General features: G+C 58.1%; 2 protein-coding genes across 2 annotated transcripts; both read right to left on the bottom strand.

The window, feature by feature from the left end:
• Positions 1-1,838: 1,838 nt before the first annotated feature.
• Positions 1,839-6,587, bottom strand: PHYSODRAFT_341275 (hypothetical protein; the record flags this gene model as incomplete). Its single annotated transcript, XM_009539587.1, has 8 exons — positions 1,839-2,071; positions 2,433-3,459; positions 3,529-3,720; positions 3,797-4,366; positions 4,438-5,352; positions 5,441-5,508; positions 5,580-6,162; positions 6,210-6,587. 8 exons carry the CDS (start codon positions 6,585-6,587, stop codon positions 1,839-1,841), a joined length of 3,966 nt encoding a protein of 1,321 aa, XP_009537882.1.
• A 6,962-nt stretch (positions 6,588-13,549) lies between these two features.
• PHYSODRAFT_251862 (hypothetical protein) lies at positions 13,550-15,348 on the bottom strand (the record flags this gene model as incomplete). Its single annotated transcript, XM_009539586.1, has 2 exons — positions 13,550-14,130; positions 14,157-15,348. The coding sequence occupies 2 exons, from the start codon at positions 15,346-15,348 to the stop codon at positions 13,550-13,552; spliced, it is 1,773 nt and encodes a 590-aa protein (XP_009537881.1).
• Positions 15,349-20,715: the final 5,367 nt, after the last annotated feature.

The following is a 20,715-nucleotide window of genomic DNA, read 5'->3' as shown; positions in this document are numbered from 1 at the left end:
AACTCTCGGTCAATGCACGATAAGCTCCCCGACAAGCATCCACACGCAGCCGAGCGTGTCCAGGCACTACAATAAGCTAGCTACACTTACCGAAGTCGGACTTGACCCTTGTTGGGTTTGGGGGAAGACTGTCGTTTTATTACAGAGTTTTCTGGGGCCCTGTGGCCTCGTTCTGGCCATCCTATGATGAGTCCTATGTCCCTATACAAATATCTAGTGTGAACGATCGCAATAAGGCGATTCCGGACACATCACATGACGACCGCGGCTACACTAATAAGTGCGGCCGAAGTACGTAACTAAATGCATCTGTACCTAAAAGTGGGTACCATGAAGCCTCGTTCGGGGTTGTATTAGGACCCGACGAGGCTCCGGCCGCTACCTGTCACTCCAACGAGGATAATGCCACCAGCTTAACCAAAGCAGCCACTTCCATCTCGCGCTTGACTGCTCCTTGATTATTGTACATTTATTCTTGGGCGACGGGCAATCGCTCCGGTAATCTCCATTTTCCGATACCACAACTGCCCCCGCCTGGACAGGAGCCTCAGCAACAGGTGAGCGTCTAGGCGCCTGCCGTTCGTCAACTTCATGGTTCATTCATTGCGCTTGACCGCTGCGACCGCCGCTCTCCTGGACCTTCGGTGTTCTGGTCCGGTACGCTGGGCGTTCTTGCTGCTCTTCGCCATCAGTTGGATCCTCGTTAATGACGCCAGCTTGTTCTCCAGCATCCCATGGTGCTGTCGATGTAGTCACCGACACTTTGCAACGTTGGCTAGGGTCGCAAGATCTTTCATTACCCACCGTGGTTTTGTTAGCGCTGATAATACGGTCCCGGTGCAAGCTGCACCTGTGACCGAGCCTCCAGTGACTTCCGTCGCTGCTGAAGTGTCGGTCGACACACCACAAGGTTCCTCCAGTGATATTTCAACTTCTGCTAGGGCCACTGAGGATTTGAGGATGCTTGGAGCCGCTACATTACGCACGGTGATACACATGCCCGATGCATTCCGGTGGTCGTATGGTCCGACGTTGGTTGTTCGGTCGATGCCCCGCGCACGGCCCCTGGGTTACACCTTGGCTCCGTTTCCTCGATGACATTGGTGTCTGCTTTAGAAAGTGCTGCATCACCTGAGGGTCAAACTGAGTAGCATGCCCTGCCACTCTTCTGGCCGCAATACCAATCTACCGGAGTTCCGGTGGTCGTATGGTCCGACGTTCCATCGACATGCTGCTGACCGCCGCTCGTCACACATTGTCCGCATACTTCTCAGCGTCGCTGACATCTTCTGTAGCTAGTTCTGCGTCGTTCGAGGGTTCAACGTCAACCGCAGTAGTCAGGGAACGTGCGATGACTCGTCCAGCCTCGCACCATTCCTACGTCGGAACTTCGGTGGTCGTAAAGGAGACAGATATTGTTGCCCCAGCTTGAAGCTCGCGAATCGCTGCACCGCCAACGTCGGTCACATCATCACTTGCTTCGTTATCACTCAGAGATAGTGTAGCTGTGTCGACCGTGGTTTCGTTGCCTTCGTTCCACAGTTCCATCCGGATTTTCCGGTGGTCGTAACCAATTCGGGTTTAGTTGCCTCAGTCTGTGGCTCGGGAACCACCGCACCAGAAACATCGGTCGAGCCTTCAGCTTCTTCCTCTTTGGCGTGAGAAACTGTACCAGTGTTGACCGTGGTTCGTGATCCACTTACAGCAAATACTCGGTGGTCGTAACGTAAGGTCTGGGTACCCCAGCCTCGATCAAGCGACCCGCTGTGTTGCAATCACAGCTTTTCGAGCCGCACCAATTCTCGTTCAGGGTTCCCACAGTTTCCGCGCAGGCTACATCAGGCACCACCGCCTTGAACGAAACGTAGTTGTCGGGCGTAGCGGTCCCAGATCCACTCGTATCTCCACTTCATCATCAAATCCATACATCGTCGCAAGTCGAGGTCCGGCGCACAGGCGCGACCTTCTTCCACGTTAATATCGGCACTCGAATCCTCGGTCATCCTTCCTTGAGCTTCATCCTTGTTCGTTTCATCTGCTGGGGTGTTGACCGAGGCATTCCGACATGCCACTCCATCGTGACTCATTCACATCACATGTAATATGCAAATTCCAGCAATTTCCTTCGTCTGTCGCTGCGAGCTGGATAGCCCTCGCAGGCAGTTCAATCATCGTTTCCAGTAGCTTCATTCGTCTACCATCGCGAGCTGGGTAACCCTCGCGGGTAGTTCAAACGTCGTTAGCGTATGCAACTTGTCAACGACTTGGGCCACGTGCAAACATCGTGCTGCGTTCGCCACTCGTGCAGGTCATCACCCAAACGAACAATCGAACGGTGTTCGTCTGCGCTTAGGTACGTCATCTCAGGTCCGTTCCACTTCCAAACCTTTGCCAGCCCACCACTGAGAATCAGCACTCGTGTCTTGGTTTACCTCGTTCCATGTAGGGCCAAATCCGAGTGGTAGGCTTCAGTCGAGAGGTCGGTAGAGACTCCTGCGCGTTGTCGCTGCGATTAATCTCGTTCGCGGTGTCATCATCCTCCGGGAACCCTTCCGCAACCATCGCATGTACGACCGAGGTGTAATTCGCCTCCAATAGTCTTTCAGGGTCCTCTTTGTCCGGGTCATCGACACAATTTTCTCCATCGGTACTAACCTCGGTCGTGGCGGTTCCTGCTTCAGTTAAAATGTCGTTCGGTCCAGGATCATGTTCGCCCCAGTCGATAGTGGCGTTGCCCCACGCGACCGACGTTTGATCTGGTTCAGGGCGTGCTTGCGTATCCGTCGCTGTTCCGGCCATCCGCGGGACGGATTCCACCGCTGCTGTTACATCTGTCGCGTCATGGTCTTCTCCCGAATCGTCGTTCAGCTCTCCAACACCATCATCACGCTTGTCTCCGGCTCCTGACACCTCGACCGGGGCTTCCTGTGCCCCATGTTTGATGCTATAGGCGTTATGATCGGTGCGCTTGGATGCATAGGCCGCTCGGTCAAGCGACGACCCTTCCAGTGCGTCGGAGTCGGTCCGTGCACTCGCCTCGTCGTCCGAACCGTTGTTGGTTATACCATCACGTTCTGTGTCGTCTGCACCAGGCTCAGTAACCTTGACCGAGCCTTGGGAGACCCTGGGGTCGTTGGCATGATCCGATATACCGAGCGAAGAATAATCGTCGTTAGGACGACCTTGAAGATGACCTCTCGGCCATATTGTAGCGTCGAGCGGTCTCCGTAAGATCTTCTGCGGCGTCGAGTAAGTCCTGCGCCCAACCGCGGGTGGCTGTTTGGCCAGCCATTGGTCATAGAGACATCGCTCCCTTCCATACAGAGTCTCGTCACGGCTCGTTGAGTATGCCAGCACCTGCCACTCCTTGTACTTGTTAGAGTCTAACCTCGCGTAGCCGGTCTCTCGCGGTAGTTCACCATGCGGTACCCAGAGCACCACGGAGTCGTGCTTGGCACACTGTGCCGTTGTCGTCGTAATATTGGTGAGCCGTACCCTTGTCGGCTGCCCCCGTCGAAGCCTCGTTACGGTCGGCACAAGCTTTCCCGTGCGCCGTACCCACACATCGTACTCCGAACGAGGTAGCCGCTGGCGCGGCAGTCGAAACTCTCGCCACTCGCGACCGGGGGCGTATAAATCCTCGGTCGGCCCACACGAAGGCTGCGTGCCGTAAGGTTCGTCATCCCCAACACTCTGCGACTTTAGCAGTGGTACCATGACCTCGTCCGGAAGGCGTGCGGTGCCATGAAATAGATCCAGCCGGGATCATGAAGTCCATCCCAACGACCACATCCACCCCGGCACTGTGATCCATTATCCACCTTTCAAATTCGTAGACCTGCTCCCGCCCGAGGGTGATCTTGACGAGCGCCCGTCGCCGGGTCTCCATCACCCCCGTGTTGATGCCGCGGACTTCGAGACTTCGTCCGTTGTCCCGGACTTCCCGTACACTTAGCCGCTTGGCGAAGCTGGCAGAAATCACGCTAACATTCGCTCCAGTATCAAGGAGTAGCCTTGTTCGCGCGTCGTCCACGGCGCCATTGACCAAAGCTCTCATTCGCTTCCTCTTGTCGTATCGCTGGGACGACCACCACCCCAGTCTCTCACCGGGCAGTAATTGCACCGCCCGAACGAGGCTCCGAGGTGGCCCCCTGATCTGGGCTAGACTTGTGATCAAAGCCTCGGTCGGGTGTCCATCACGTTCGTCATCATCATCTTCATCAATACCAATCTCAACGAGACTTGCGTCTCGGTTCTCTCCATTTCCCGTCAGTTTCACACGTTCATTGTTCTTCCGGTCGTCAGGCCGTTTGCTTTCGCCCGTGAACGCGAACAGATAGTCCGCATCAACAGCAGGCTCAGCTAACTGTGGCAGCCCGATTGGGACCAACCCAGTTTCAGTTGGCGGGCTGCCTAGTTTAAATGACTTCCATACACCAGGCTTTGCAGCTCTGGCGACAGATCCTTCTTGTCGACCTTGGACTTCAGGAGCTTGGTGAGCTCGTGGAGCGCTTCGCACTTTCCAGCGTCGTGCACCTGTTTGCACAGTTTGCGCCGCCGGTAGCAGAAGTGCACGGAGTGGGCCGGGCTTCCGCACACGGCATACAGCCCAAACTGGCGACGGTTATCTCGTTTGCGGTTGGACGGGCCTCCTCCGTTCCTGTAGCGTCGGTTGTCAGACCAGGCGAACGTTCCATCGGCTGCGGCCCTGCGCTCAGAGTCGTTAGTGGCAGCGACATGCCGAGTAGACTCGTCCGAGTCGTAATCGGCGTCTGAATCCTCGTCCGAGCGTTGGTCGTCCGAGTACTGGCGCTCATCCTCGAAGTAATCCGCGTTCGCCTCAGCATCACGTCGGGGGGCGTATGGAGCCTCGTTGCGTGCACCGACCGAGCCTCCGATGTTCCATTCTGCCATCCCATCGGGAAGGGCGTCGACCAAAGTAACCCTCGACCGGTTCGGTGACCCGTCACATCGGTCACGGCGGTGGTCGTCATCACGACGATTGGTGAGGCGGTCGTTGCCACGGTAACGTCGTACACAGCAATAACCACTTCGAGAATCCTCGTTCGACCGCGCGTCGCGACGGCGACTGTCATCTTGACTGCGGGAGCGGCGGAACGATGATTCGCGGGTCGACTTTCGGTCACGGTGACGCAGAATGTCGTTGATCATGTCTTCGAGGTCATGAATGCTCTTGACCCGAACGTGGCACAGACGGTCTTCTAAGTTTCGGTCGTCACGCGTAACTAAGAAGTGTTCGACGTGGTCCTTCGCGTCACGATCCCCGTGCTCAAACCGCACCCCGGCGTTGCGAGCGTAGCCGTTGAGCCGGTTGAGGTAGTCACATACATGCTATTTGTTCTCTCGTTTGGCCGAGTAGTACCGAGCCTTTGCAGACTGGGAGAACTTCGAGCAGTAGTACTTAATCAATGCCTCGCACAGCAGTTTCCACGTGCGTCTCGTCTTGCGTGGAAGCTGGCGGCACCAATACAATGCCCCATCTCTGAGCTTGAGTTCGAACGGCATGCACCACTCGTTGGGCGGTGCATGTGTCCCCCTCATCTCGTAGACGAACTTACGAAGCCACTGCATGGAGTGTTCGCTCTTGTTGCGCACACCGTAGAACGACTTGATGTTGCCGATAGGTAGATGCGTGGTAATCTCGAGCTTCGGGGTTGAGCTCTGATTGTCAGTCGCGCTCAGTTCGCGTACCTGACGGGCCCATTCGCTTGGCAGGTCGCCCTCGTAACAGTCGGACCCGAGATCATCGTCACTGTCCGACGAGTCATCTCGGAGGTCGTAACGGCGGCTGGACCGGCGACCGGTTGCCCCGCGCGTGCCAGGCGTTGCGTACGAAACCTCGGTCTCCCTAGCCAGACGTTCACTACGGTCCGTAGATAGTGGGGTTACCATGTGCGAGTCTTGCATGTAAGGCGGAGCCTCGCCCTTGACTGCGAAGACTCCGTCATCCGTGGCTGCCTTCCGAGGGGTCGCTGGTAGCGGGACCTTGGAGGGGTCAACCGCTCCCGGGGCCGAACGAAGCTTCGTTGAGCCTCGGTCTGCCACCCCAAAGGCCTCACGTAACTTCTTCCTCCACTTGGTAAGAGCCTTGGCGGCGGTGGTTGGCGTCCAGCTCGCGAGTGCAGCCTCCGTCGGGAGAATCTGAGGGGAGGACGAGTGCCAACCGGCTTGGAGGTTGCCCCTCCTACCGTCACCGAGGCTTTGAAACCCTCGGTCGCACCGTCATCCGCGTCGCAGGCGGGCTCGGGGCCCGGCATGTCGTTGAACATTTCGGAGAGGTCGCGGGCGATCGACCTCGATCCTTCACTGCGGCCGGCCGACACAACCGCGGCCTCCGAAGTCTCGGACATCACAGTCCTGACATCCCAGTCATCATCTTCGTCATCTTCTTTGGCGTCCGAGGAATCAATCGCCGTGTCGCATCTCGCTGAACGCTCGTCGATCGACTCCATCCGATCCGTCGCTGGGGTAGAGAACGAGCTCCCGGAGCGCACCGAAGCCTCGTTGCGCGTTCCACTCGACTTGACCGGCGTTGCTGGTACCGCTGACTTGACTCCCTTCGCCATCTTTTCACTTCTTCTTCGCTTCTCTTCTTCTTCTCTTCTCCTCTTCTTCTCTTCTTCTTCTCCTCTTTGCTCGTTGGGGTAAGACCTACAATAACCCAGACACACAGAAGGTCGCACCAATCCCGGGTCGCGGCACCGGTTGTGGTGTGGTAATACCACTAAAATTCTCTTCTACCAAAAGGTATTAGAGACACCAACAACACGCTAACCCGCAAAGATAAGCGCTTATTGGATCAAAACCTGAAGACCAGGAACGATCCCTTACACCGGGTCGGTTGCAAGCGCCTCTGTGCACCTTAGGTTGTCTTCGGTCAACCCAAAAACCTGTACCGCTAGCCACGAGCTAAGACTAGGATACTATGTAGCGCTTTCGCGCAACCCCACTGCAGTCCCTCAGAAAGGAAGGGTACCGGCGTGTTAGGCCTTATACAGGGGGGGCCAAGGTAAAACCTCGATAGGTAGACTAATACACTCAGGGACACTCTAATCCCACAAATATATACTGAAGGATACCCTAATACCGTTCCTGCCTCTCCGGCCACACCAACTCTTGGCGCTGCCAAGGAAACTCTCGGTCAATGCACGATAAGCTCCCCGACAAGCATCCACACGCAGCCGAGCGTGTCCAGGCACTACAATAAGCTAGCTACACTTACCGAAGTCGGACTTGACCCTTGTTGGGTTTGGGGGAAGACTGTCGTTTTATTACAGAGTTTTCTGGGGCCCTGTGGCCTCGTTCTGGCCATCCTATGATGAGTCCTATGTCCCTATACAAATATCTAGTGTGAACGATCGCAATAAGGCGATTCCGGACACATCACATGACGACCGCGGCTACACTAATAAGTGCGGCCGAAGTACGTAACTAAATGCATCTGTACCTAAAAGTGGGTACCATGAAGCCTCGTTCGGGGTTGTATTAGGACCCGACGAGGCTCCGGCCGCTACCTGTCACTCCAACGAGGATAATGCCACCAGCTTAACCAAAGCAGCCACTTCCATCTCGCGCTTGACTGCTCCTTGATTATTGTACATTTATTCTTGGGCGACGGGCAATCGCTCCGGTAATCTCCATTTTCCGATACCACAGTAGGGGGGGGGGGGTTGTTGATGCTTGTTCCTTGTCGTAGGGCGTCGAGCCTTGGGCGTGCGGCGTTATCGGGCCGGCGTTCCCGTCGGGCGTGCGGCGTTATCAGGCCGGCGTTTCCTGGGGCTTGTGTGGCGTTATCGAGCCTACACGGGGGTCTTGTGCACGGCGGTTATCAGGCCAGTGCGGTCCTTCGCCTAGGCAGCGCGTTATCGGGCGCCCACCTAAACGGTATACGTTTAACGTGCCTTTGTTCCAGCACGGGTCTGTGGGGGGTGAGCACCCGAACCAGCAAACGACGGGGGGCCGCGATATCGAGGCGGCTCTTCTTGCCGGTGCTTGGTGGTTCCCCTGGAACCTCGGAGAAGACGGGAGGTCTTTGTGGTTCAGAGAAATTTCGGGACTGAGTCCTTACCCTATCCTATGTCCTTGCTACTGGCTACTCTGTACTACTGCTTGCTAAGCCTACCGCTCTGGGCCTATCCCTACTTCTGTCGTGCTTGCGCTGCCGTCCTTCAACTTGGTTTGCGTGGCGTAATCAAGATCTTACCTCGGCGCGTTTTGCTCGGCGGGGTTTAGGGTCGGCGCGTCTTTCTCCGCGGGTTTTGCTCGGCGCGTCTTGCTCGGAGGGTTTTGCTCGGCGGGGATAAGGGTCGGCGCGTTTTGCAGAGACGGGGCGCTGGTCGACTCGTCGGATGATTACGCGTCGAGTTGGACTCTGGCGCCGTGTATCACGGCCCATCACCCGCGTCGACTTTTCCCGTCGATCTCTGCCGCGCGTCGCCCCCCACCAATCGCGTCGCGTTCCACCAACTGCATCGAGCTCCATCCTCCGAGCCGAGTTCCATCCTTCGCGTCAGTCGGCTTCCATCTTGGCGCCTCCTCTCACCGGCGTCGATGTGCCCGCTTCCTCGCGGGGCACTACACCACAGCAGCAAGGCCCCGACGCGGTGAACGCGCGTCTCGAGGCGCTTTCAAGCTACGAGAATGCTCTGCTAGAGCACCTCCAGCAGAGGATGGTGATGGCCGCGGTGCCCCAAGCGCCTGCTTCGTCATCCGACGCGGGAACAAGACCCAAGCCGCTCATGTTGAGCGTGAAGACCTTCGAAGGCAAGGAGGGTGAAAGCTTGATGCTTTGGACCCATGAGGTTGAGATGGCTATGAGCTCAGCTCTACTCCGGACGGAGTCGCAGCGCGTGGCACTAGCTATCTCGAAGCTCGGTGGGCGAGCGAGAGAGTGGGCACTAACGTCCGGGACGTCGGTCGAGGTGGCCTTCCCGACGTGGGACCAGCTGACACAGCAATTGTCCCGAGTGTTTGCTCCGCCTAACGAGGCGTATCGCGTGCGCTCACGCTTCCTGGCGACCAGGCAGAGCAAGAAGGAGTTGATGGACTATGTCCAAGAGTTGAGAACTCTCATTGCTGGTATGTCCGCGGACCCCCTGCCGGAGGCAGTCACCGTTACGGTGTTCATGGAGGGCCTCCGCACTGGCGTTGCCAGGACGGAGGTGTTCCGAACCCACCCGAGCTCTTTCGAAGAGGCTGTGAGCGTCGCATTGAATGCGGAGCACAACTTTAAGTCGTCGAGACTTGGGTGGAATGCGTCTTACGCTAGCGCGTCGAGTGGTCCGGAACCCATGGACCTCAGCTATGCTGAAGACGAAAAAGCCGAGCTTCGTGCTGGTGAGCAGCGTCGCGGTATCCGCAGATGCTTCATCTGTGGTGACACCCGTCACCTTCGTGCTGGGTGTCCGCTGCGCTATCAGCGCCAGGCTTCGTCAAGGCACTCTTCGAGTTCGAGCCAGGGCTCTAGTTTGTCTCGGGGAAACGAGAAGTCCCAGTAGGCGCGGGGCGGCCTACTGGGGAAGAACTAAGTTCTATTGAGCCTCGGCGAGGTGGAGGTCGACAGGACTTAGCCCCAAAGAGAGCCGTACTCTCTAACACGGAACGTGTATGCAAGCTGGGCTTGCTAGTTGTCCAAGCTTGGGTGAAGGGCTTCACGAAGCCATGGACGATTTTGATCGATTCGGGAGCGTCGGGTAACTACGCCCGACGTTCTACGATGGACGGAAGTCAGCTTTATGCTGGGGCGCTGGTAGCGCGCGGGAGTGACGACGGGCACTCGTGTCACGGTGACTAAGGTCCCTGTGGACCTGGGCGTGAAGGTTTTGGATTTCGACAGCGTGGAACGCGGTCTGGTCGTAGACCTCGATTCGAGATATAATCTCATCCTTGGTATGGCGTGGCTGGAACGCCACGAGCCTTGGATCGATTGGAGGTCGAAGACCCTTGGTGCTACGCACTTCTCTCCTGGCGGAGCATTGGCGAGTCATGAACCCACCTCTGCTAGGAAGCAGAAGCGCTTCTGGCGCGAGCACTGGACCGAGTCGGTCAATGTGCTGGATATCGGAGTTTCCGAGTTGGTGGACACTGAGTGTGTCGAGAACGAGCGTTCCGAGCGTGGCTCGCGGACGGCAGGTGGAGCGGCACGAATTCGGCTGAGCGGGTGTGCATCTGAGGGCGACGCCCTGCTGCGTGCCAGCGACGGCGCGGTCGGCGGGATGCCGAAGAACAAGGGGCTTTGCCCGAATGAAGATCGTGGAGTGGCACGTAATCCACTGAGTGGAGGTTGCGGATCGTGCAGCTCTTCGCTGAGTATCGGTAAAGACACTGGAGCTCCCCTGGAGCTGAACGAGGTGGTGACACCTGGCGTCAAGACGCACGCGAAATCACGGAGCTCTTCAGGGCGGACGGCGTCCATGAAGAGGAGGCAGCGCCGCAAAGCGCTGGCCGCGAGACGCAAGGCGTCTGCGATCTCACGAGTCGAGAAGGGCGTGTCGAGCGGTGAGGCTCCATGCGAGAGCGAACAGCTCTATACACTCGTGAATGGAGTGACGGGGGACGTCGACGGAGGTATCAACCTCGACGACTTGCCCTCACTGTCTGCTCTCCTGGAGCTGGACGAGATGTCCTCGGCCGAGTTCGGCGAAGCCTTGAAGGCTGGAGACTTGGCTAAGGTAGTGGTCATACGACTCGAAGAAGAATTGAACTCGTCCTCGCTTCTGGATGAAGCTGTCCTGGAAAACACCAAGAAGGCGCTGAATGCGCGGAGCGGATCGGCGATCCTGAAGAACCCGTCGGATTCCCTGTATCAAGTGGTAAAGGATTACCAGGACGTGGTCTCGAAGGAGCCGCCCTCGGGGCTACCTCCGGATCGAGCTGTTCGACACGAAATCGATCTCGTTCCCGGAACGAAGTACTGCGTGACGAGGCAGTGGCCCTTGCCGAAGGAGCAGTGTGACGTCATTGACGCGTTCTTCCTTGCAAAGCACGAGGCGGGCATGGTGCGTGAGAGTACGTCTCCACACTCTACGCCGACGTTATGTGTCAGAAAGCCGAATGGCAAGTGGCGTATCGTGCATGTTTTCAACAAGCTGATGCCGCTACCATTCCGGCGCAGACGCTGATTCCTCGGAAGGGTGTTCTTCAGAACAACATGACAGGATGTACGATGTACAGTGCGCTCGACTTGGTCGATGGATATTACCAATTGCTCATGAGGACGAGCGACATTCCTCTCACTGCGGTGAGTACTCGGAGCGGCATGCTCTGGGAGTGGTTGGTGATGCCCCAAGGGCTTTCGAACGCGCCAGCGACGTTTAATCGTCTTGTGACGCAGCTCTTCAGGCCCCATCGGGCATACGCGCAAACGTACTTCGATGACATCTTTGTCCACAGTCGTGCGGAGCACGGAAAGACTGATATGGAGAACCATGTGGAGCACCTGCGTGCTGTGCTCGAATGCATGCGTCAAAACAAGTTGTACGCCAACATTGACAAATGCATCTTCGGAGCGGAAGAGATCCCCTTCTTAGGGTGCTTCATCGGGAAGCGTGGCCTGAGGGCCGACCCGGTCAAGGTCAAGGCCATTGTTGACTGGCCGGTTCCCAAGAACCAGAAGGATCTTCGCAAGTGGCTTGGCATGGCCAATTACTTGCACAAGTACAGCGAGAACTACGCTGAGATGGCTCGGCCACTCTCCAATCTCCTGAAGAAGGATGCGGAGTGGTGTTGGGACACCGAGCATCAAGATGTGTTTGCGGCAATTAAGGACAGTCTCCTTCATGCGCCTATTCTGGATCTGCCAGACCCCGCTCGTCCGTTTAGTGTCGTCTGTGACGCCTCGGATTTTGTCATCGGCTGTGGACTGCTGCAAGCAGACGCCGAGGGGCGCGAGCGCGTGGTGGCGTTCGAATCTCGCCAGCTGAAGGCTGCGGAGAAGAACTATCCTGTCCATGACAAAGAGCTACTTGCGATGAAGTATGCGCTCGTCAAGTTCAGGGTGCACCTGTTGGGCTCTCAGCCGTTCGTGATTTACACGGATCATGCGTCGTTACGCACTGCGACTCAGTCGCCTCACCTCTCGCAAAGGATGGCCCGTTGGCTGTCCTTCTTCGCGGAGTACAACTTCGAGGTGAAGCACAAACCTGGCAGGCAGAATGTCCTTGCGGACGCGCTGTCGCGCAGGCCGGATTATGAGCTGGCTCATCTAACGACCGTGACTTCGTCATTACCGGATTTGATCCGAACGGCTTATGCCAAGGACGACACTTGTGTCGCGTTGCTAAAGGCTCTGGGGAGCAAGGAGTTTCAAGACTCGGACATGGAATTGTCAGCGCGGCTACACCGTTATTCCCTCGATGGAGGCCTGCTGTTCTACAACACTGGCCCCGAGGATACGCCCCGCGTGGTCATCCCTCATGATGAGGATCTGAAGTACCGCATCCTCGATGCGGCACATGACACGCCGCTAGCCGGCCATCTTGGCCGTGAGAAGACCTACAGCTCGGTGAGCACCCACTACTGGTGGCCGAAGCTGTACAAGTGGACGAGCACTTATGTGCGCACGTGCGAGACGTGTCAGAGAGTGAAGTCGTCACCTCATGCTGCAGCGCCGTTGGCGAGTTTGCCTGTCCCTTCGGGCTGCTGGCAATCCATGAGTATGGACTTCGTGTTTGGCCTGCCGGCGGACGCGGCGGGCAACACAGGAGTCGTGGTCTTCGCGGGCCGACTGAGCAAGATGGCTCACATTGCGGCTGTGCCGGACACCATCGATGGTAAAGGTACAGCAACGCTGTTCTTGGACCGAGTGTTTCGACAACACGGACTCCCTGAGTCGATTGTCTCGGACCGAGACCCTCGCTTCACGGGTAACTTCTGGAGCGCGGTCTTTGCGCTGCTTGGCACCAAGCTGGACATGTCCACGGCGGACCATCCGCAGACCGATGGTCAGACCGAGCGCGTAAATCGCGTCGTCGAGGACGTCCTCCGCAGCATTTGCGCCGAGACGCCGAAGCGCTGGAGCGCCATGCTGCCACTCGTTGAGTTTGCGTTGAACAACGCCGTGCACGCCTTGACAGGCTACACGCCGTTCTACGTGAACAGCTTGTCTCATCCCCGCGTCCCGCTGACGCCGCCACGTGGTGGCCTCGGGCTTAGTGGGGGAGGAGAAGCCGATTTAGCTGATCGGCTAGCCGATGTCAGTCCGGCTACTGTTCGTAAACAGATTGGCGCTTTCTTGTCGACGCGTCTGAATGTCTTACGACATGTGCGTGACGCAATGGCTGAGAGCCAAGACAAGCAAAAGGAACATGCAGATGCCAGGGGCAGAGGCAATGTTGAAAGTTATGAGGTCGGGGACCTGGTGTTGCTTAATGCTAAGAACCTACCACACATGCAGTGTCTGCCGTCTTCAAGACGAAGTTGCGCCCGCGCTTCATCGGACCTTTCAAGGTTGTGGCCAAGAAGGGCCTTGCGTACACGCTCAATCTTCCGAAGAAGATGCGGACGCACCCCGTCTTCTACGTGGGCTTGCTCAAGCCGTACCAGGACCCGATGCAGGTGCAGATGGAGGCACCGAGGGGGACGAGGTCACAGGCGCGGAAGCTGCGGTCGTCGAGGACACGGCCATCCACGTGGGCACCGCAGGCACAGGCGGAAGAATCGGCGCCGGAGGTGCCGCGGGCACAGCGAGAGCCGCAGGCGCAGCAGTCGGAGCCTGCATGCGGGCCAGGAGGTCGAGCTGACCCTGAAGCACAGCCTGCTGACGCTGTAGCTCCCCGAGCTCCCGGCCACGCTGCTCATCGCGATCGCGATAGTATCGCACCCAGTCCTCCAGGGCCCCAAGGCGGTCCCAGACCTCTCGAGGCACCTCGATCCATTGCGTCCGCTCGGCGAGCTGGTCGAGTTCGATGGCAGTCCGGCCCAGACGCGCATCAACGTCATGGATGTGATCCCGAAGGCGACCCGCCTGCTGCCGCGTGTCCAAGAGCTCATCTTGAGTCGCAAAGGGCCCCACAGCGGCCTCCACCGGCTCTGCTCGATGAGCATGGGAATCTACATTACCATGTGGGGCGCCTCCTGGCGAAACGCCGGTGCCGGGGTCAAAACCAGTATCTGGTGAAATGGCGAGGTATCCTCACCCCGAGAACTCATGGGAGTTTGAGGTGCCCCTCCGCCAAGACTGCCCAGACGTCGTGGACGCTTTTGATCGGCTTGATCGCCAGCGCCCCGAGGGCTCAAGGCCGGCACGCCGGTCGTCCCGCGCTTCCCGGCAATAAGCTGGGGAGCTGCTGGGTCAGCCACATTGCTCCGAGGCTGACCCTGAGCCACAGCGCTCACTCCCTCGCTGGAAGGAGCAGCTGGAGTGCTCGAAGGAGCGAAGCGCGCAGCGCTAAACTGGGTCTGCGCCAGGGCGAGTGCCGAGAGGCTGCGCTTGGCTCGAACCTTTGCGGAATCGAAGCGGAGCTTGCGTTCAATGCGAACATCCACTTCACTGAAGCTGGCTCGGAGTGCGTCCATGGAGCTGAGCTTTCGGCTGTGCTCGGCCCAAGACTCGAACTGAGCTTCGTACTCAATTGAGTCTCCCCCCGGGCTAAGTACCACCGGGTACGTCCGCATGGCGGGCACGGACTTCTGCTGGGCTTGCAGCCGCAGCCTCTCGCGATACTCCGCGACAGTCGTAGACTGTGGAGTGAGGAGCTGCTCTCGCAGAGACGTACGCAGTGCGAGCTCCTCCAGAGTACGGGCCGCGGGCCCAATGGTGTGCAGCGCGAGAGACTGCTGGAACACCTGGCGACAAGCCTCCGCGGGGTCGCGAGGCCGGAAGCCGTAGTCGGCAGCGCTGGGGTTCAGCAGAGGCCGCAGTTCGGGGCGCTGGGAGCGCGTGGGAGCCATCTGCGCCGCAACCGGCTCGGATTGAGCTTCGTCCAAAGGGTTGGAAATGACGGGGCCCAGCGGCACACCCTCACCACGAGGTGGCGAATACCGTGGCTCCGTGAGCGCGCAGCTCGTAGAGGCCGGAAGAGCGTTCAGGGACGGGTTTGGAGTTCGCAGCGGTGGCCGCGGCTCCACCCTCGACGGCGCAGCGCGCTCTGCAGATGGACGGCTCGGCGAGCGCACAGGAGACGTGTGCGTGGGGCGCTCTTCATCGGGACGGCTCGGAGAGCCAACTGGGGCCGGCGAGCCTTCTTCACGGCGTGTCGACGGTGTGGGCGAAGCGTCGCTGCGGCTCGGGGAGCGTCGCGTGAGTGGGGACACATCTCCTCGGTTCGGAGAACCCTCCATGGACTTGTCCACCTCGCCCTCTTCACCAAAGAGTTCCCTAGGATTCATGATCTGACGGGTTGGTGCTCGAGGAGAGCTGGGGCTTGCGCGCTGCGAGCTGCGCTTCAGGCGTTGCGCCGCGAAGTACTCGGACACCGAGAGCCTGGAAGGCGTCAAGGGTGTGCGCGCGGGCGCTGGCGTTCGCGGAGGTGCGGAGGCACGCAGTGCAGCAGCACGAGAGGAGCGAGGCTCCGAGGCGGATCTCGCGAAAGGCTGTCTGCGGTCGAAAGACCAAAAGGCTTTATGACTTGAAGTCATGTGAGGGCGCGTTGCGCCGAGAAGTTCTCAGAGAAGTCCACGCGATGTGGATTGACTCGTTTGAGCAGGAGGCTTGACGGAACAAGACCCGGAGGTTTGCCGTTAAGCGTGAATACCCGTGTCCACGGTTTGGTGGGGGAGGGTGTAACGGGGTTACACGAGAGTTACCCGAAGGGTTATGAAGTGGATACACAATGTCTAACCTAAATCAGTAGGAGAATCAGTACATGGCTTCAGAGCCACTGATTATGCATATGACTAGGGTTCACTATGCTAGATAGTGAACCGGATACATTTACTCCGTAGGCGGCTTGGCCGCGCTAAAGGGAAATACATTCAGTTTTGAGATTCACACAGTTGAGAGTTAAGGGTTGACTGTTGGAGTCCGTAAGGTGTACGGACTCGTACGTTCTGGTATTAGAACGGGCTATCTTAAGCTGAGACTCTGTGAGTCTGTTAAGCTTCCTCTGACGCAAAGCTACGGCGGCCCCGCTGCAGCACCACTGAGATCGAGGACACTCTCAGTGCGAAGACGAAGAAGGAGCGCTTTGAAGAGCAGAGCTGGGACTCGTTGAAGACGAGTCCCTACTACGAGATCTTACGGGAGTACGCGGACGTGCTTCCGGAAGAGATCCCTGCGGAGCTTCCGCAGGACAAGGGCATCCAGCACGAGATTGATCTCGTGCCGCGAACGAAGTACTGGGTCACGCGGCGGTGGCCACTGCCGCCAGAGCAGGTCAAGGCGATCGACGACTTCTTCGAAAGTCGTCGCAAAGCTGGACAAGTGCGGGAATCGAAATCCCCGCACAGTGCTCCGACGTTCTGTGTCAAGAAGCCACAGGGCGGCTGGCGCATCGCTCATGCGTATAACAAGCTGAGCGATGCGACGATACCGGCGTAGACGCCGATACCTCGAAAAGATGTAATCATCGATTCAATGGCCAGGAGCACTATCTACAGTGCTCGTGATCTGCGCGATGCGTTCTATCAGATCCTCATGCGTGAGAGCGATATCCCTCTCACGGCTGTGAGCACGTCGAGCGGCATGCTCTGGGAGTGGCTAGTGATGCCGCAGGGTCTGAAGAACGCCCCTGCGACCTTCAACAGGTGCGTGACGCACTTGTTGCGCTCGGTGCGCGACTTCGCACCGAGCTACTTCGACGATGTGTTCGTCCACAGCCGGACTGCGGACGGGATGGGCGATGTTGAGATGCACCTTGTGCATCTCCGGAAGCTGCTTGCGCTCATGCGCAAGCACAAGCTCCATGCAAACCTGAAGAAGTGCATCTTCGGGGCGAGCGAGATACCCGTGCTCGGGTGTCTCGTCGGGAAGAACGGTGTCCGCCCTGACCCTGAGAAGGTCAGAGTGATCAATGAGTGGCCGACGCCGTCGAACGTCAAGGAACTGCGGCAGTTCCTTGGCTTGGCCACGTACTTGTCTAAGTTACGCGGACATGATACGTCCGCTGTCCCAGCTCCTGAAGAAGGACGCCGAGTGGGTTTCGACTGCTGAGTGTCAGCAGGCCTTCGATGCAGTCAAGCGGGGCTTGACTGAGGCGCCGATCTTGGCGGTGGTCGACCAAGATCGCCCATTCCACGTTGTGTGTGACGCACCCGACTTCACAATCGGATGTGCGTTGATGCAGCACGATCACGAGGGTCGTCTACTACCAATCGCGTCAGCTGAAGCCAGCTGAGCGCAACTACCCGGTACATGACAAGGAACTCCTTGCCATGAAGTACGCACTCGCGAAGTTCCGAGTGTATCTACTCGGAAGCAAACTCTTCGTGGTCTATACGGACCACGCGTCGCTGCGGACGGCTGTGAGGTCGCCGCACATCTCGCAACGGATGGCGAGATGGCTCTCATTCTTCGCAGAGTATAACTTCCGGGTTGAGTACAAACCCGGAAGATTCAATGTGGTGGCCAACGCGCTCTTGTGTCGACCGGACTACGCCACGACAGATGCCGACGTCAATGCTATTGACGCCATGCGATCGAGCACCCCGGCGCCGTCACTGTTGGACGACGTGAAGGTCGCGTTCGCGCACGACGCGGACGCGAAGCTCTTGCTGGCCTACGGCTCAACGCCTTCTGACAAAGCTCGTCAGAAGCTGCCGAAGCATCTTCGTGCTCGTGCACACCGTTACCGGGTGCACGACGGGTTATTACTCTACAGTGCAGTCGACGACAACGCGGACCGCGTTGTCTCGCCCAATGACCATGACCTGCGACTCAGGATCATGTATGAGTATCACGATGCACCGACTGCGGGGCATCCGGGCCGTGAGAAGACATACCTTCTTCTCACGCGCGACTTCTACTGGGCCCACCAGTATAAATGGGTGCGCAAGTACGTCCGTGCTTGCGAGGTTTGTCAACGTGTGAAGCCTGCGCCTTTCGCGCAGGCTCCCTTGCAGTCATTACCAACTCCACGGGAGTGTTGGCAGTCCATGTCTTTGGACTTCGTGTTCGGTCTTCCCCCGGACAGCCAGGGGAACACGGGCGTTGTGGTCTTTGTTGACCGCTTCAGCAAAATGATACATCTTGTTGCGGTACCCGCTGAAGTGACTGCGAAACAGACGGCACGTCTGTTCGTTGACAAACACCATGGCATGCCGATCGACATTGTGTCGGATCGAGACCCGCGCTTCATGCACACCTTTGACAAGAAGTGTTTACACTTCTTGGGAGTCAACTTTCGATGTCGACTGCGGACCATCCGCAGGCGGACGGGCAGACCGAGCGCGTGAACCGCGTGCTCGTAGACGGGCTTAAGAGCTACGCTCACTCGTTCCAACACTGGAGCGAGTGCCTGCCGATGGCAGAGTTCGCCATCAACAACTCGGTGCATGCCTCGACCGGGCATACACCGTTCTACGTGAATGCCATCAGGCACCCACGCCTCCCGAGTCTACTCGGGACGGTGGCTCATTCCTTGAGTGGGGGAGGATCTACGACTACAACGCAGCAGCCGCAGTATGCCGCTGACACTTGCACAGTGTCAGTCGCGACTACGCGCAAAAAGAAGAAGAAACACGCGTCTGTGCAGGCCACAGACGCCGACAAGAGCAAGGAGAAAAAGCAGAATGGGTCTGTGCAGGGCACAGACACCGCGAAGACAAACGCAGAGGCCGGGCCTACTGCTAGAAACGAGCTGAACGAGTTCAGCTCGGACGCAATCAACTTCGCGCAGCGCAGACAAGCCGTCATTCGGTTTGTCCAAGACGCTATCGCAGCTTCTGTCGACCGACAGAAGCTGAACCAGACAATGTTGGTAGGGGCAACACTAATGAATTGAAGAAGGGTTCATTGGTTTTGTTAGCAACTCAAAACCTGCCTAAACATGCAGTTTCCGACTTCGGGGCGAACAAGCTCGCTCCACGCTTCATCGGGCCGTTCACGGTGTTGACACGGCATGGCAACGCCTACACGCTAGATATTCCATCTAGCATGCGCCTCCATCCGACCTTTTACGTCGGGCGGCTGAAACCATATCGGCAGTACGAGCCACCCAGCTCGGCTGGCCCGAAGCGGAAGCCCCAGCGGGAGCGAACCTCTGCTCCAGCGCGTGAACGCGCTGGGCCAAGCGTGCGACGCGACCTCCCACGTCGACAGAGATGTCCGACGCGGTCTGCGAGGTCTAAGCAACTTGAGCCCTCAAGATCGCCACCTCCTGCTTCAGAGCGGCAAACTCCCGGCTCTGAAGCTGTTCCACAGCAGCGACCCGCTCCTCGAGCGTTCGGCCAAGGTCAACCCCAGGTTGACCATACCCGGGGCGTGTTCCCACCACCGCCGCCTCCGATCCGCGACGCCCGCGGCTCAACACGCTCGATTGTTGAGCGTATTCTGAACCATAGTATCCCGAAAACGAACCGGCAGCCGGTTCGTTATCGTATTCGTTGGAGAGGGTTTCCGCCCCACCAAAATACATGGGAGCCACGGGACGTCCTGCTGCAGGACGTCCCGGAAATGGTGAGGGCGTACGAAGTTCTCCATGCACTGCCGACGCGAAGGTAGTGCGAGCGCTGTGGTCACCTACAGCGCCCGAGGTCCCACGATCGTCGCGTTCCTCGCGTGCCAAGAACTTGGCACGAAGATCCTTGAGACTCTCAGGTACACGAATCGTCGTGTAGCCGTTTAGGTCGCGGTCGCTGAAGCGCGCCGCACCCGGAATACACAACGTGCACTGATGGCCTTCAGGCACAGCGCATGGAATACCAGCGTCCACAGAGGATCTGGGGAGCTGCTCCAGCCTCCCGCGCGTCGAGAATGTCTCGAAGCGCTCACGGGCATGCTTAACCCGCTCACGGTAAGCAACCGGCTTCTTGTTGAAGTTCTCAACAAAAGCATTCCAACTTTGACAAAGTGCCTGCCACTCAGGCACTTTGCTGCTAGAAGAAGTCTTCTTGCTGGAGAAGTACCGGAGCTCGTAGAAGAGCCCGATGTAATAATCGCACCTTTGATTCGTTAACTGATCAAAGTGCTGCTCCTCCGCAACAGCATCGTCGTGGATACCACTGCATACGTACAGCGGGATTTCGTTAGGAGGCACAGTGTTGCCCACACGGTCTGCGATCTCTGACGCAGACGGCATGCACGGATCGTGCGCTGCCTGAGCAGCGCGCGGAGAGCTTGAAGGCGCCACCTCACGCGGGGAGCTTAAAGCCCCAGCAGCAGAGAGCGAAGTGTCGCTCTCGCCGCGCGAACGCTTCGAGTTCGAAGCGTCCGAGTCGTCTACTTCACGAGGGCGTCTCGACCCGGCATGCGGGTCGAGACTATCGCTGTCGATAGACTCCTTGCGCTTGCTAGAAGAGGCCTCGCCCTCTTCCATCTCCACGTCGCCGTCCTCGAAGTCAACGGCGTCGTTGATTACAGAAGAACCTTCGAGGACAATCTCTGGTTGAGTTATCCCCGCAGCAGCCTTGGTAGCAAGAGCGTCACGCTTTGCTTTGAGACGCTCGCGGTACTCGGGGATAGAGAGAGTCTCTATCCCGGCGGAGGACTTCCCCTCTGCTGCAGCGTCGGTCTTCTTCTGAGGCGAGCTTATTGCGGAATGAGCTCGAGTTTTCTTTCTCCCAACGTGAAGAATTGACGAATGGTCAATTTCCTGATTG

The sequence above is a fragment of the Phytophthora sojae genome, assembly GCF_000149755.1.
Source record: "Phytophthora sojae unplaced genomic scaffold PHYSOscaffold_13, whole genome shotgun sequence".
NCBI lineage: Eukaryota > Oomycota > Peronosporomycetes > Peronosporales > Peronosporaceae > Phytophthora > Phytophthora sojae.
This window is presented reverse-complemented; position numbering and strand designations above follow the sequence as displayed.